At 41.2% G+C, this 13,516-nt stretch overlaps 1 protein-coding gene across 1 annotated transcript; it reads right to left on the bottom strand.

Annotated features, from left to right (window-relative positions):
- Positions 1–9,989: 9,989 nt before the first annotated feature.
- LOC311063627 (delayed-rectifier potassium channel regulatory subunit KCNS3-like) lies at positions 9,990–13,313 on the bottom strand. The gene is made up of 2 exons (XM_084083150.1): positions 13,164–13,313; positions 9,990–12,558 (listed from the first exon to the last, which is right to left on the bottom strand). Exon 2 carries the CDS (start codon positions 12,549–12,551, stop codon positions 11,049–11,051), a length of 1,503 nt encoding a protein of 500 aa, XP_083939276.1. The 5' UTR covers positions 12,552–12,558; positions 13,164–13,313; the 3' UTR covers positions 9,990–11,048.
- Positions 13,314–13,516: the final 203 nt, after the last annotated feature.

The raw sequence follows: 13,516 nt of genomic DNA, 5'->3' as shown, positions 1-13,516 counted from the left end.
CTAGGGTCCCTGAATTTATAGTTGCTTTGGTTAATGCGTGAAGATGTTTTGATGCCCCATTTATCGCGATTAGGTGAGAGCATTGTGAGCGATGTTTGGGGAACAACCTGGTAACCTTTTCATATGAATAAATATTGAATCAATCAGTCTGTGTAAACAAATACCACAAGTCCCTATGGAAGGGATGCTGGGAGCAGGGAATAGGAGTAGCTATGAATGCAGAAGACGGAAGTGTTCGGGTCGGATGCCCCCCCCCCTTCCCCCCATGAGAGGGATAGCAGATCTCACCGGGGTCACGGATTGTCCGCTTATCTCCTCCTTCGTGATTGCTGAGGCTTTTCCTGGGCATAACTGTAATAGAGGACAATAGGCATTGCCCCAAAAGGATAATTGAAAAGGCCTCACTATGCTCTTGTTCATAATAAGATAAGTCACACTGCAGTGGCTAAAGGTGAGGTGAAGGTCAGGTTAGCTCTAGGTGACTTACTGTAATTTCCTACCAAGAATAGACTTGGTATTTCCTTGGAATAGCACTGTAGACTTATTATACAAAGTATTGACCAGAATCCAGGTGAGATATTAAATCCTCAATGTAATGAATTATTAATTAATTTAAATCCACTTCAGTCAATTGGGAACAGGATGAAGATGGACTTTAAAGCGTTTACTAATTCTATGCAAATAGAATACAACTCACTGTAATGTTAGGAATGTGTACACAATGTATTATGCAGAGTAAAATATAAGTGGCCTCTACCAGAAACCATGAAGCTGCAATAGCTGAGCGTGAGCGGAAGTGCATGGATCAATGTTGGGTTGATTGTGCACTTACGTTACGACTTGGCTGTGCTCCATAGTCAGCCAGCAATACAGTGTAATGACTTGGATCAAAACACTATAAATGAGCTTAAATCTAGAAACCGATGACAATGCTGAAACAGTTTCACCAGACACAGCTCTTTCCACTCATTTACTGTCTTCAGCGAAACAAAAACAGCACGCTGTTGATGATTTCACACAAGCACCATGCAATGCCTTTCTAGCTCATTAACGTTTCAGAAAATCATAAACATAAAAAGACTGAGTGCTTTTCGGGCCATTATCTAAAATATGTTAAGCCACGAGCTCTAATGTACAGTGTGCCTTGAGAGACATTCACAAAATAAAGAAAGCATATGCAGTACTGTACATACTGTACGAGCCAAGTCCTCTGCATTGTATTAAGGAGGTCACCACCATTACTGCTCTCAAATGCGAATAATGACCACCTATAGCAGGACTAGTGGTAGATATGGCACTGTCTAATTAAATTATATAACTCAAAGCTTGCATGCTTCAAGGAATCATTTCAGGCAAAACTAAAACCCAACACAACCCTCCCCTTTGCAAATCCATCACAGCAGTGACCTTTTCCTATAGCAATCTAAGCAAGGTGAGGGAGGGACTGCCTTCACAGACCCCCGGGCACTGTGTGGTGTATAAACTCGCTTTCTAACCTAAAAGAAATGTCAGAATTCTTTAATTTATTTTTCCCCCTAAAGGCTGGATTTGTACTTTTCTTTAACAGTAAAAGTTCACAACCTGTCAGGTCTTTCAACTATTTCACTTGTTCCCATCAATGGCATGCTTTTTATTTTAGCAGAGGCATACTCTCCTGTGTTCACTGACTGTTGGAAAATATAACTTGTTTCTAATTCATGTAAAGACTACTTGGCTTGGAATATACTGCATAAGTCACAGGCAGCTGCAATACATTCTCGTAACTTTTTGCCCTTTACAAGGCTACGTATTATGCTGATCTGTTAGACCATTGTGTGTTTGTTCATAATTCAATGACACTTTTTACTGAAGTCATTTAATGCTCTACTAGATTTAATCTGCTGTGGGTTAAGACGTGCATTTGGACCAATGCACTGCAATGCAGCAGAGCACGTGCACCAAAACGTCAAGCTAATGAGGCTTTTGCTGAAGGACTAACATTTTAGAGGACTAGCAGGGAAGTTTATGGCTGGAGGAGGTCCCTCTGTCCTTATGTAAAACCATTCTAAAACACTATACTACTATATATTTTTTTTAGAAATAAGAAAAGTGCTGACACAGACTAACTGTGCTTTGACAAAAATGCAGTGCCATTCATTTTGCTCTGGCCTGGCCATCAGACCAAGGAGGTCCTCTGATTCAGCATGACACAATGTCAATGTGTCCTCTGAACTGCACTCTCTCAGAGATCCATAAAGGCTGGGGTCTCTGATGGGGGTCTTATGATATTCGAACTGTGGTGCCACTATATATGTCTATGAATTGAATACCAAGGCCCTCATTGGAAACAAGTCCGCAAGGACTTTTATGAACGGACCTGTTAGATAAAGTATTTTAAATGTAAATGTGTTGTTTTACATTTTTTGCCTAATAAAATATTCAATCAATCAATCAATCTGCTGACCCATTTACTAGAGGAAGTTATGAGCTCACTGAGAGGGCAAATTAAATATATTAATTTTATATTTCAAAATGTAACATGTCCATTTTGGGGAAAAGGGTAGGCTACACCCTAACCCTAACAACATCTTTCATTATTCAACATCTCTATTAAAAAAGGAAAGAGACCCAATAATGCCAACTGACAATATGGTTCGGCTATTATTTAAATGGAGCATAATTTGTTTCATTTTAGCTTTTGGTAAGAGTAGACATTTTTGGGAAAGTAGGTCTTTCATTATGGTGCTAAACTAATACTCACTAATAGTAGACTCCAAACACTGCCCACATGGGAGAATATTTATAATGATTATAATAATAATTATGTGTGTGTATGTGTGTCCGCAGCTAATCTTGCATAGGCCTTACTACTAGGCAGATCAGCGTCATATTTCTTGAACACACTGACAGCAGGCCAAATACCTAAATTCTGTAATTATTTTTTCAAATCAGTCAACGACAACAATGTCATTGACTGATTTGTCATTGACTGAGTCCATGACAATCTGTCACTCCGTGTCTCCGCCTAATGGGATGTCCCGCCACCAGCCAATCTATGATTGCGAACGCGGAAGGAGGGCCCAAGTGGAGCCTACTATGACACTCGGCTCGGCTTGTGTGTCTGTCTGTCTGTGTGCAGTATGTGTGCAGCCGCGCCCCCATGTCACTCACGCTCTCATTGGCTGCCCCCATGTGACTCACGCTCTCATTGCCTGCATGCACTACAGTGTGGCTGAAATTCGCCTGTGCCCCTGGGTGACTAATTACACTCCTCTGAGAAAAATATAGCAGCGACAGTCAAAAAGAACACATCTACAAGCATCTACACGAGTTCATCTATTGGGATATCTAAGAATTCCATGTCATTTGTGCATATTTCAGGCCGGATGCCAAGTAATTGCTCATTCCTTTCTATTCTTCTTATTGTTATTTTCGATCTGCGTTCGCTTCCAGCGTTCGCGCGTCTTACTTATAGTTAATGTCTGCTACACATTCAACTCAGTCCAAGCTGTCTTAAGTCAGTCTTTAGCTCATTTTTACAGAGTGTAGCATGCTGACGCATTGCAAAACTAATACAATCAATTAAAGCAGCGCCACCACAGACATGTAGAGTTGCCAATTTGAAAATAATATACTTTGTGTAAAGGGGGACATCCCGGAAGGAAGCCAGAAGAGACTTGTCCAACTAATCACATGCTGCACCACTCTTTCGTGGCTGTTTTATACTGCAAAGATCACTGTTAGCAATATTATTTAGTTATCTATGCCAGGCCGAAAGCAGGGCTGGAAATTATGTTTTCACCCATGTGTGTGCGTCAGTGTGTGTGTCCATGGCTAGTCTTGCGAACTACTTGACCATTCAGTGCCACATTTCTTGAACAAGCTGTCAGCAGGCCGAGAAAGTAAATCCCTGAATATTTTTTAATTTGTCTCCTTTTAATAAGTTCCCTGTATTACTTTGGGTGCGTTCGGAAATACAGCACCGAGCGCACTGGCCAATACAAACTAATAGGCGAGTGCGCTCCGGTGCGCAATTTCCGAACGCACCCTTGGTTGATGATGTAACTCACCATATAAGCGACGCCCATTTAACCATAAATAGATTTTCTGCCATTTTAAAATTTCTTCTAACTTTTTACTACCCCCTCTTCAGATTTTGTCCAAAACTCACAATTGCTATTCTATATTGATTGGCTTCCAAAGTTTGTGGGAGGGGCCTGTTACTGAAATGCACTGTAAGGCTTTTGGATGTTTGCTGCTGAGTGCTTTGCACACATCAATAAGCACAGGAGACAAAGTAAATGACACAGAATGCTCAGCTATAGAGTACATCAAGAATCATCCCCCATTGTGAGTGAGAACAGCAGCCTAATATTAATTCATAAGCCTATTCACCATGTACTGTGTAGGCCTACATGTAGTGTTAAATTGTTCATCATTGATGTGTTTGTTCAGTATCAGGGGTCTCCCGTCTCTAAAGCTATTAGTAAACATAAAATACATCTTCAGGCTGGGATACCAATTTCATCCAATCAGCAGAGAGAAACTCATGCATGATGTGAAATTCAAAGTGATGAAACAAAACAAATGAGCAGACAAAATGGAATTGGAACACTACAAAATGTAAGGTGAAAAATGGGTCCTCTTGAAAATATATTTGTTAGTATGTTTACTTAAGAGCTGGGAAGACCCCTTCATGCTACTCAACAAACACTATATCAGAAAATAGACTAGAGCTTTAACTTTTTAACAAAATCTTTTGTTTAAAGTACACTATTGATAGACAAGACAACACCCTGTAGAGGAAGAAATCCTCCAAAGATGCTGCCGATGGATTGGCCACACTCTTCGCAAAACTGCATCTAATATCACAAGATACGCCCTGTTCTGGATCCCATAGGGGAGAAGGAAGAGGGGCAGACCAAGAAACACCTGGCGGCGTGACCTGGATGCATGTCTGGCCAGACATGGGGACAGCTGGAGAAACTGGCCCAGGACCGTCCGGGATACCTGGAGAGCACTGGTTCGTGGCGACGTGGCCTATGACCAAAGTTGGGCTATAGGCCTAAGTAATGAGAAAATCACAAGCAGTGTATAATTAGGCAATTCAAATGCTTCACACACACACACACGCACACGCACGCACGCACGCACGCGCACGCACGCACGCACGCACGCACGCACACCCGCACACACACACACACACACACACACACACACACACACACACACACACACACACACACACACACACACACACACACACACACACACACACACACACACACACACACACACACACACACACACACACACTACATGCTTCCGTCATACAGTCTGGAACACGGAAGCACTGAAAGTAACCCGGGGGTAAAGCAAATGCCCTGCCTCCCCCCACTTCCGTTTTATCTTAGTAGACGCGTGAATTTTTCCTACTGTTAATCATGTTAGTCGAAAAATATACTGTTAGCTGCTTAGCAGAAATGGGAATAAAAAATGTGTTTTGAAGATATTTTAAAATATATATTTTTTAACAGATGACATCTTTCTTTCTCTGCTTTCAGGAGGTGTAGTTCCACACACACACACACACACACACACACACACACACACACACACACACACACACACACACACACACACACACACACACACACACACACATTACATAACCACATAATACACAACCCACGATTTGTCTTGGGAAACCACAACCAATTTCTCTAAATTGTATAATTGTCTCTGCCATGTTTTTCCCCCTGTCCGTCCGTCCATCCGTGTGTGTGTGTGTGTGTGTGTGTGTGTGTGTGTGTGTGTGTGTGTGTGTGTGTGTGTGTGTGTGTGTGTGTGTGTGTGTGTGTGTGTGTGTGTGTGTGTGTGTGTGTGTGTCCGTCTGTGTGTCATTATGTCTGTGTACAGCTAATCTCCGGCACCATTGGCTTGATCGCAGCGAAACTGTGCACACACACTCCCTGGATGCCAAAGCAGAACCTCTGCCCCAAATTTTTTACAAGGGCCTTTTATAGCGCCACCAGGAGGCCGATTTGTGCAAAACATATTTTTTTATAGTACTCCTACAGATTTTGTCCAAAAATCCCGCAAATCGGTACACAGTATCTCTATAGTCATTAAACTATAATTTATATTCCTGGCCTGATTTGTTTTCATAGTCTGACCATTTACAAACATAATTGACCCAAAGTACAATCACCATCCTTTATCCTGGCTGGGAGGCATGCGTTAATCCGACAGACCTTTTCTCCGACTATGTGGCATCCGCGTGCGGTTAGGGTTAGGGTGCGGGTTTGGTTCGGGTTTACTGTTTAATGTCGGAGCACTGCGCTGTCGGAGGAATGCGCTGTCGGACTAACGTATTGCACCCATCATGGCTTTCCCCCCCATTGTCCTTTGCCTTTTCATACATGCGCACAACGGCAGAAAAATCACATACAACACACAGACAAAATGATGGAGGGAGGGAGAGCCATGCCTCCTGGCAGAGATTTGCACTCCACAGAGCATAGCTTTCTAGTTACTCTTCCTTTGTCACCGAGGTAAAAAGTCAGTGCTTATGATAAAAACAGACACCAGGAGTACTCGGAGTGAGAGCTTGTGAGTTACGAAATACATGTACATAAAAATGCAAGAATTGAGAGATGGCTGCAGTAGGTGGAAAAATGTATGAAATTAGTTTATTCAGCAGTCACAACAGTTGTTGATGCGGATTGCATAGCTGACTATTTAACAGAAACAGTCAGTCACTTAATTTGAGCACCCAGTTGTACTATGTGTACATACAATAAAAAAGAAACAAACAATCTAGTATATGATGATCCCAATTTAGACTAAGTCATTTTAAACTGTAATGCATTCTTATAGAGGAAAGTCTTCTTCCCTGCAGGTAAATATGCTAACATACACATGCTGAAATAATCAATTAAATACCCCAATGTAGGGCTGCAAAACAGTTCATCAAACTAATCAATTTAATCAATTATAAAACATTGTGAAGTTTAACAAAATAATCAATTCAGAATGTTATTTATGTATTTATTAATTATGTATGGGTTAGGGTATGTATTATTGTTTTTAGCTGGTCAGTGCATATAGTGTGTGTGATATGAAATGTTAGCCTATATAAACACAGTCATTCTTTAGTTAACATCAATGAATGAATGTTTACTAGATTATGTTCGTATGTGTCTGGAGAAACTAAACTTTTAAGTTGCTTGTCACGTCAGCTTAGCATGCAAGGGGGAAGGACAGTCTATAATTAAACATGTTTTTTGTATTTTATTTATTTATTTATTTTGAGTGTGGCTGATTATTATAGTAATATTTCTTGGCTTGAGTATTTATGATATACTGTAATGTTCAATTGAATATACACATACACAGATAGAAAATACATCCTATGTTGTTTGCACGTCTTTAAATACAGTAGCATAAATGGAACGTGATTTCCCATAGGGATGCAACAGTTAATCGGAATAATACATTTAGTTGATTATAAAAAAATATCAATTACACTTACACAAAATGGATCAACAATGTTTAAATTCTCCATGAGCTTACTGAATAGACCTCCTTTAGAGCTTTGCTCAAACATACAGATTTGACGGTGGTTCACACAAAAATAGCCATCTATTAGAAAGCATTGCCGGGGATGGATTACTTCAATCTCTGAATCATATCACAGTTCACAAACAGTTTTAACAAAGAAGACGGATTTACTTGAAATGATTTAAAGGGATATTTCACTTTAAAAACAAATTTGGATCATTTTATCGTGTACTCAGGCTTTTGTGAGCCCCCCAGACAGTTTTTAAGTTGCTTGATTCAGTATTTATATATTTGATATTCATTTTATCAGACACGCCCCCTTCCTATACAAACCAATTGTAACTTCAAACTCCAATTAAACCATGTTAGATTCATCGGAAACACCCATCCTTGGTTCTGGTGACTGATATTGTCCTTCTAATACGTGAGGAGGCTGTATTTTTTCAATTACTCTTTTCATTTATTTTTGAAAATGAAAAAAAATAAATACAATAAAATAATAAAATAGAATAAATGAAAAAAGTAATTAAACAACACGGCCCCCTCACGTATTAGGAGGGCAGGGTGAGTCACCAGAACCAAGGACGGGTGTTTTTGATGAATCTAACATGGCAACTTAAAAACTGTCTGGGGGGCTCACAAAAGCCTGAGTGGATGATAAAATGACCAAAAATGAAAGTGAAATATCCCTTTACGCTCTTTTTAGGAGAGTGGAAATTAATGTTTACGTCCCTTTCCACTAATTGCCCTAGCCCTTGTCCTGTCTTCACCTCACATTGCCCTGAACACAGACTTCAACGGTATACATAGACACAGTAGTAGTAGCAGCAGCAGGCATACCAGTAACACTGGAAGTAATACCAGTTGTAGCAGTGGGTAAGGTTGCCAGCCCTCCTTTTGACCTTATTTATCCAATAATGTTCAACAATGTACTAATTATACCTTTGTTATACCCCACTTTGTGAATGAACATCCACTTATCCTTTCAATGGTATTTATTATATAAATGAATCATTCTTCAATACATATGTCATATAGAAGCATGACTTTGTGTCATGTTAAGATGTTATGTGGTTATCTGTACTGTTGCACTCTCAGTCTATGTAATCCGAAACTGTAAGACTTTAAAAAAAATCAATACATATCAATGGTTTGTGTTCGTGGTTATACTCTGTGAAGGCTGACAAAAGCAAAGACACAAAATGGAGATAAAGCAATATGGTAATTCTGTATGCGACGCGTACTAGACATGGGATGCTAGCCAATCGAAACTCAATTACTAGAGTTAACGGATAATCAAAGACTAATTGTCTTATCTGTTTAGCTTAGGCTTTCTTACTGCTGCTGTGTGCCGTTGCAGAATCCATTTTGCACCCGAAAAGTCAGAATAATGTACAGTATAGTATCTGTTTTTCACAAGGGAAGAAATGTAATGCTCATTTTCTCATTGTAATGATATTTGAACAAATACCACATGGCTTTCAACAGATACCACAGAAAGGGTCATGTAAAGTTACTAATCACATACAGTACAAGACTGAATACATGTTTGATGCAAACATGAAAAAGAAAAGCACAAAATGATGGTGACATGTTTATTTACTAAAACAAAGATTAGATTTTGATCGTGTTGACTTGCTCATGCCCCATTACTGAGTTTATGACATGGCCACCTCTGAGACTCTGACAAGATTTGGAGAGATTTCCCACATCTCTCTCTACTGACTGCTGACTGCAGCCTGGTCAACCAGAGATGATGACAGAGGACAGTAAATCAATACATTTCAGGATGGAGAAAACTACAAGCATTCAGGGCCAAATATGTCTATCCTGACTGTTTTAGCTTCTTTTTATTTTTGTGCATTCAACAACAATGTCAGAAATGATTAATAACCTCATACTTGTTTACGGGTAGTTAAGGGATTGCAATAAAAGTTAAGAGTCATAAATCACAACTCGGCTCTGTCCCAAATTGTTCCCATAGAATCTTGTGCATTATGTACCTGATACTCTTGTGTAGATAAATGAATCTCACCGTGCAACCTCATCTGAATGAGTGAACCATAGGACTCACACAATATCACGAATAAAGGGCATATATCTTCTCATTTGTTGAGTCATATTTTATTTCATGTGCCCCTATGAGCCAGCATACCAAAATGACTGTCCAAAACAATATGTTAACGTATCTGGCGCATAAGTTCTTTAAAATGGATATGTGCCCAAAAATAAAATAAAACATCAGTTTCATCCTCAGCAGTATCCTTCTTTAACAAAAAAAAAGAGAGACTATTTTCTAAACATCTGTACCTTTTGTTCATGCACACTATACAACCTCAGTCAACTCATAAATCTAAATACATATCATGTATGTTGTCAGGCACCTGTCACTGACAGTCTCCTTACACCCAACTGCTTTATGTAAACCTTGCCTGAACTCTCAGCAAGCAAACTAATCAATAAAGACCATTACCTTGCAAAACATTAATATTGTGGTCTACTGTACATGCATCATTGCAATCTTCTCAAGCAGAAAATGGGCATTCTAACCTCTGAGCAAGGTTCAAATAGGAAACTTCACATTTGACTGATATACTGTATTTACCAAGATATGGCCTAGTAAAAAACAATTCCATGGCAATGATTTTTCAACTCTGAGAGGAAGATGGTATAGAGGAGGCATGGTAAGTGATGGACAGCCTTGCCCTGAGAGCCAGTGGGGTAATATGAGCCACGTTTTACATTATGCATTATAACGGCCATAAAATACAACTTTCAATACAATACTTCAGGTTCTTGTGCACCCCAGAAACAAAAACTTTTGCCTAGATAATACAGTAATAATAGTGCTGAATCAGCTGATCACTGACAAAAGGTGTTCCTTTGGCACAACTTAGTTGATCATGCATAAAACCTCACACGATATTCCAAATCTATGATCTTCATAGAATACGATTTTATCAAAATGAACGAGAAAAAACAAACAAATAAATACACAGCTTTTCTTTCTCTTCACAAACTTCATGTATCAAATAAGAAAGCCATGAGTATCAGTGTTTAAGAAATATATATTTTTCTCAATTACTTCATGTAGGCTCAACACAATCTGAACTGATAAATGGTACACAGAAGGACAGACCAAATATCACATCTGACCTAAGTTCATGTGGAAACAAGCATAAACATTACCTGATGTGTAGATACCACCTTACAATTATTTACTCCCCCTCAGACACAGGAATAATTTCAGGAGCTCAATCACTTCACATAGCAAAATTACCATTTTGGCTCTAGTTCATTCACTATGTACACTATATGATCCAAACATCACATGGCTGCTGTAATGTAAAGATCAACTTATAACTGGTACTGCCTGCCTAGTGGATACTGTTTTTGGATTCCTTGAAACATGGCTCAACTTACCCAATGGCTCGACTTACCCCGTTCTCCCCTAAGTGCTTTGTGGTGTGCACTGTGCTTGTAACAGAGCAACACCCAGTGAACAGTCAGGTGGCAGGAATCTCATTTGCTGGCCTATTTTCAAGACTGTCACTATCATCCAACTCTATGTCTTGAAGACTAGAGGCATTCGTTTCATCCCCGCCGCTGCTATCACTATTCCCGAAGGTCATACCTCCCATGAAAGGGTACATGCTGTGTGTGTACAGGTCTCTAAGGTCATAATAAGGGACATCTTGTAGCGCAGCTTGGCTCAGAGACTTCTCTATCGCTTTGTTTCTCTGGTAGTACCTAGAAAACTTATTGAAAATGATGGTGATGGGCAGGGCCACCACCAACAGGCCACATACAATACACAGGGTGGCAACGATCTTCCCTGCCAACGTCACTGGGCAGGTGTCACCATAGCCTACTGTCGTCATGGTGATAGTTGCCCACCACCAGCCTACAGGGATGGTGCCCAAATCTGTGTCTTCCTCTTCCTTCTCAGCAAAGTAAATGAGGGCAGAAAATATGGAGATGCCCACAGAGAGGAAGAGAAGAAGCAAGCCCACCTCATGGTAGCTGTGACGCACCGTGGCACCAAGCGCTCGAAGCCCAATAGAGTGACGAGCCAGTTTGAGGATCCGGAAAATTCTCATCAAACGCAGGACCTGCACCACTTTCCCCACATTCTGCAGGTCCTCGTTCTCCTCTGCTGCCTCCTTGTCCACCGTCTCAAAAGCTAAGGTGGCGTAGAATGGCAAGATGGAGGCCACGTCAATGATGTTCAAGGGGTTCCCCAGAAACTTCCTGGGAGAGGGCGCTACAATGAGCCTGATGATGAACTCGGCCGAGAAGCAGATGATGCAGATCACCTCCAGGATAGCCAGGACGGGGTCCTCGATGGGCTTGTCATTGTCGTCCACCTGCTGAAACTCAGGCATGCTGTGGACACACATAGCAACTATGGAGGTCAGCACCACACTGAGCGATGCCACAGCAATGACCTTTGAGCCTCGCGAGTGCCCTGGGTCCTCCAGCCTTAGCCACACATAGCTCCTCACCTCTGCACACCACGCACCTTTGAACTTGTGCAGGTCTTTGTCAATGGCAGAGAGCTCCTCGAATGAGGAATCGAAGCTGGGCTGCTGGTCGTCACTATGGACGTCCCAGTCTCTGTCCTCAATGTACTCCTTCCGCTCGTGGTACCAGTTGCTGCAGCACGGGCTCAGGTACAGCTCCAGGACGCCCCAATAGTCGATCTCCTGGTTGAAGGAGTACACACACAGCTCCTCCATCATATGGATGCGTCCCGTGTTGTAGAAGTTCAGCACACTGAGGAAGACCCGGGGATTCCTATCAAAGTAGTACTCCTTCTCCACAGGGCTGTAGTCATCGCACAGCTCCAGGATCGCCGCCTCGCTCTGGCAGTGCAGCAGACGGGCCAGTCGTGTGTGAGGGAAGCGGAGCAGCGTGTCGCGGTCCACCACATGTCGCACACCTCCCACATTGAGGTGGACCCCGTCCGCCTCGTTTCCACGCCGGTGGAGGATTTGCCCGTACCCCATGGTGCTGCTGGTTTCCCATAACGTGCATTGGCAGAGAAACGATGATGAGAATTAATGGGCTGGTGGGGGTGGGGGGATATATCACACAAGTGTTTAGGAAAATCTTTGGTCAGCTAGTATTAAGATTAGTATTTTTATGAGAATAAGTTGCCCATAAAAACAGATTTAACAGGATTACTTATAAAACACAATTGTTTCCTGGAGAAAAATCTATTTGGCATCAATAGGAAATGGTGTGTGTTTGGGATGGGTATAGAAGACCTATACAAGGCACTGTCACTTCTTCAATAGAAGTAAAACCACAAGAATCAAATTACAGAACAGCCTTTTAACTCTAAGGAAATTAGAGACAACAACTTGAAACTGAGCCAACAAATTACTCCAACCAATTATTAAAATAAAGGAAGGTAGGCTATTATTTCTCAACCTAATTATGTTTATTGGAAGTCATGACATTATTCTAGTTTTTAAAGCAATCAAAGGCTTCCACATGCAACCATGTAAAGTATGCTTTATATAAGCTTTTTTCCTTTTGGTCAGTTCATTTGGTTTTATCTTGATATTAAACTATGTGGCATTTTCTGGTCAAGAGAGTATAAAGTTCTAACGTACCTGGACCTGTAGCCTTTCTTTCCATTAAAATAACTTTATGTTTTATACAGTTTTCATATTCTTCTGAATAACAGATCATCCAACCGCTTTTCCATTCTTCAAAAGCTCTCACACGACAATATTAAAGAAGCCAGTCGATGATGTGCTGTGGGCTGTGGCGCGCTCTCTCCCTGCCAGTGTGAGTCTATGGCGCTCTCTCTCTCTCTGCCAGTGTGTGTGAGTCCAGTCCACGGACGGACGCGCTTCTATCAACGGGGCAAGAGGAGCTCTAAACGAGGTCGTTGTGCAGGGCGCTGGTTTTTCTCTGATGTGGACAGGGAGGGGCTAGTGGAGAGATCTGGAGCTGTCTGTCA

The sequence above is a fragment of the Gymnoscopelus microlampas genome (assembly GCF_963454915.1).
Source record: "Gymnoscopelus microlampas genome assembly, chromosome: 16".
Taxonomy (NCBI): Eukaryota; Metazoa; Chordata; class Actinopteri; order Myctophiformes; family Myctophidae; genus Gymnoscopelus; species Gymnoscopelus microlampas.
This window is presented reverse-complemented; position numbering and strand designations above follow the sequence as displayed.

What these genes read in the sequence shown, in the direction of transcription:
- LOC311063627 (XM_084083150.1), bottom strand. Translation starts at nt 12,551, where the DNA reads ATGGGGTACGGGCAAATCCTCCACCGGCGTGGAAACGAGGCGGACGGG.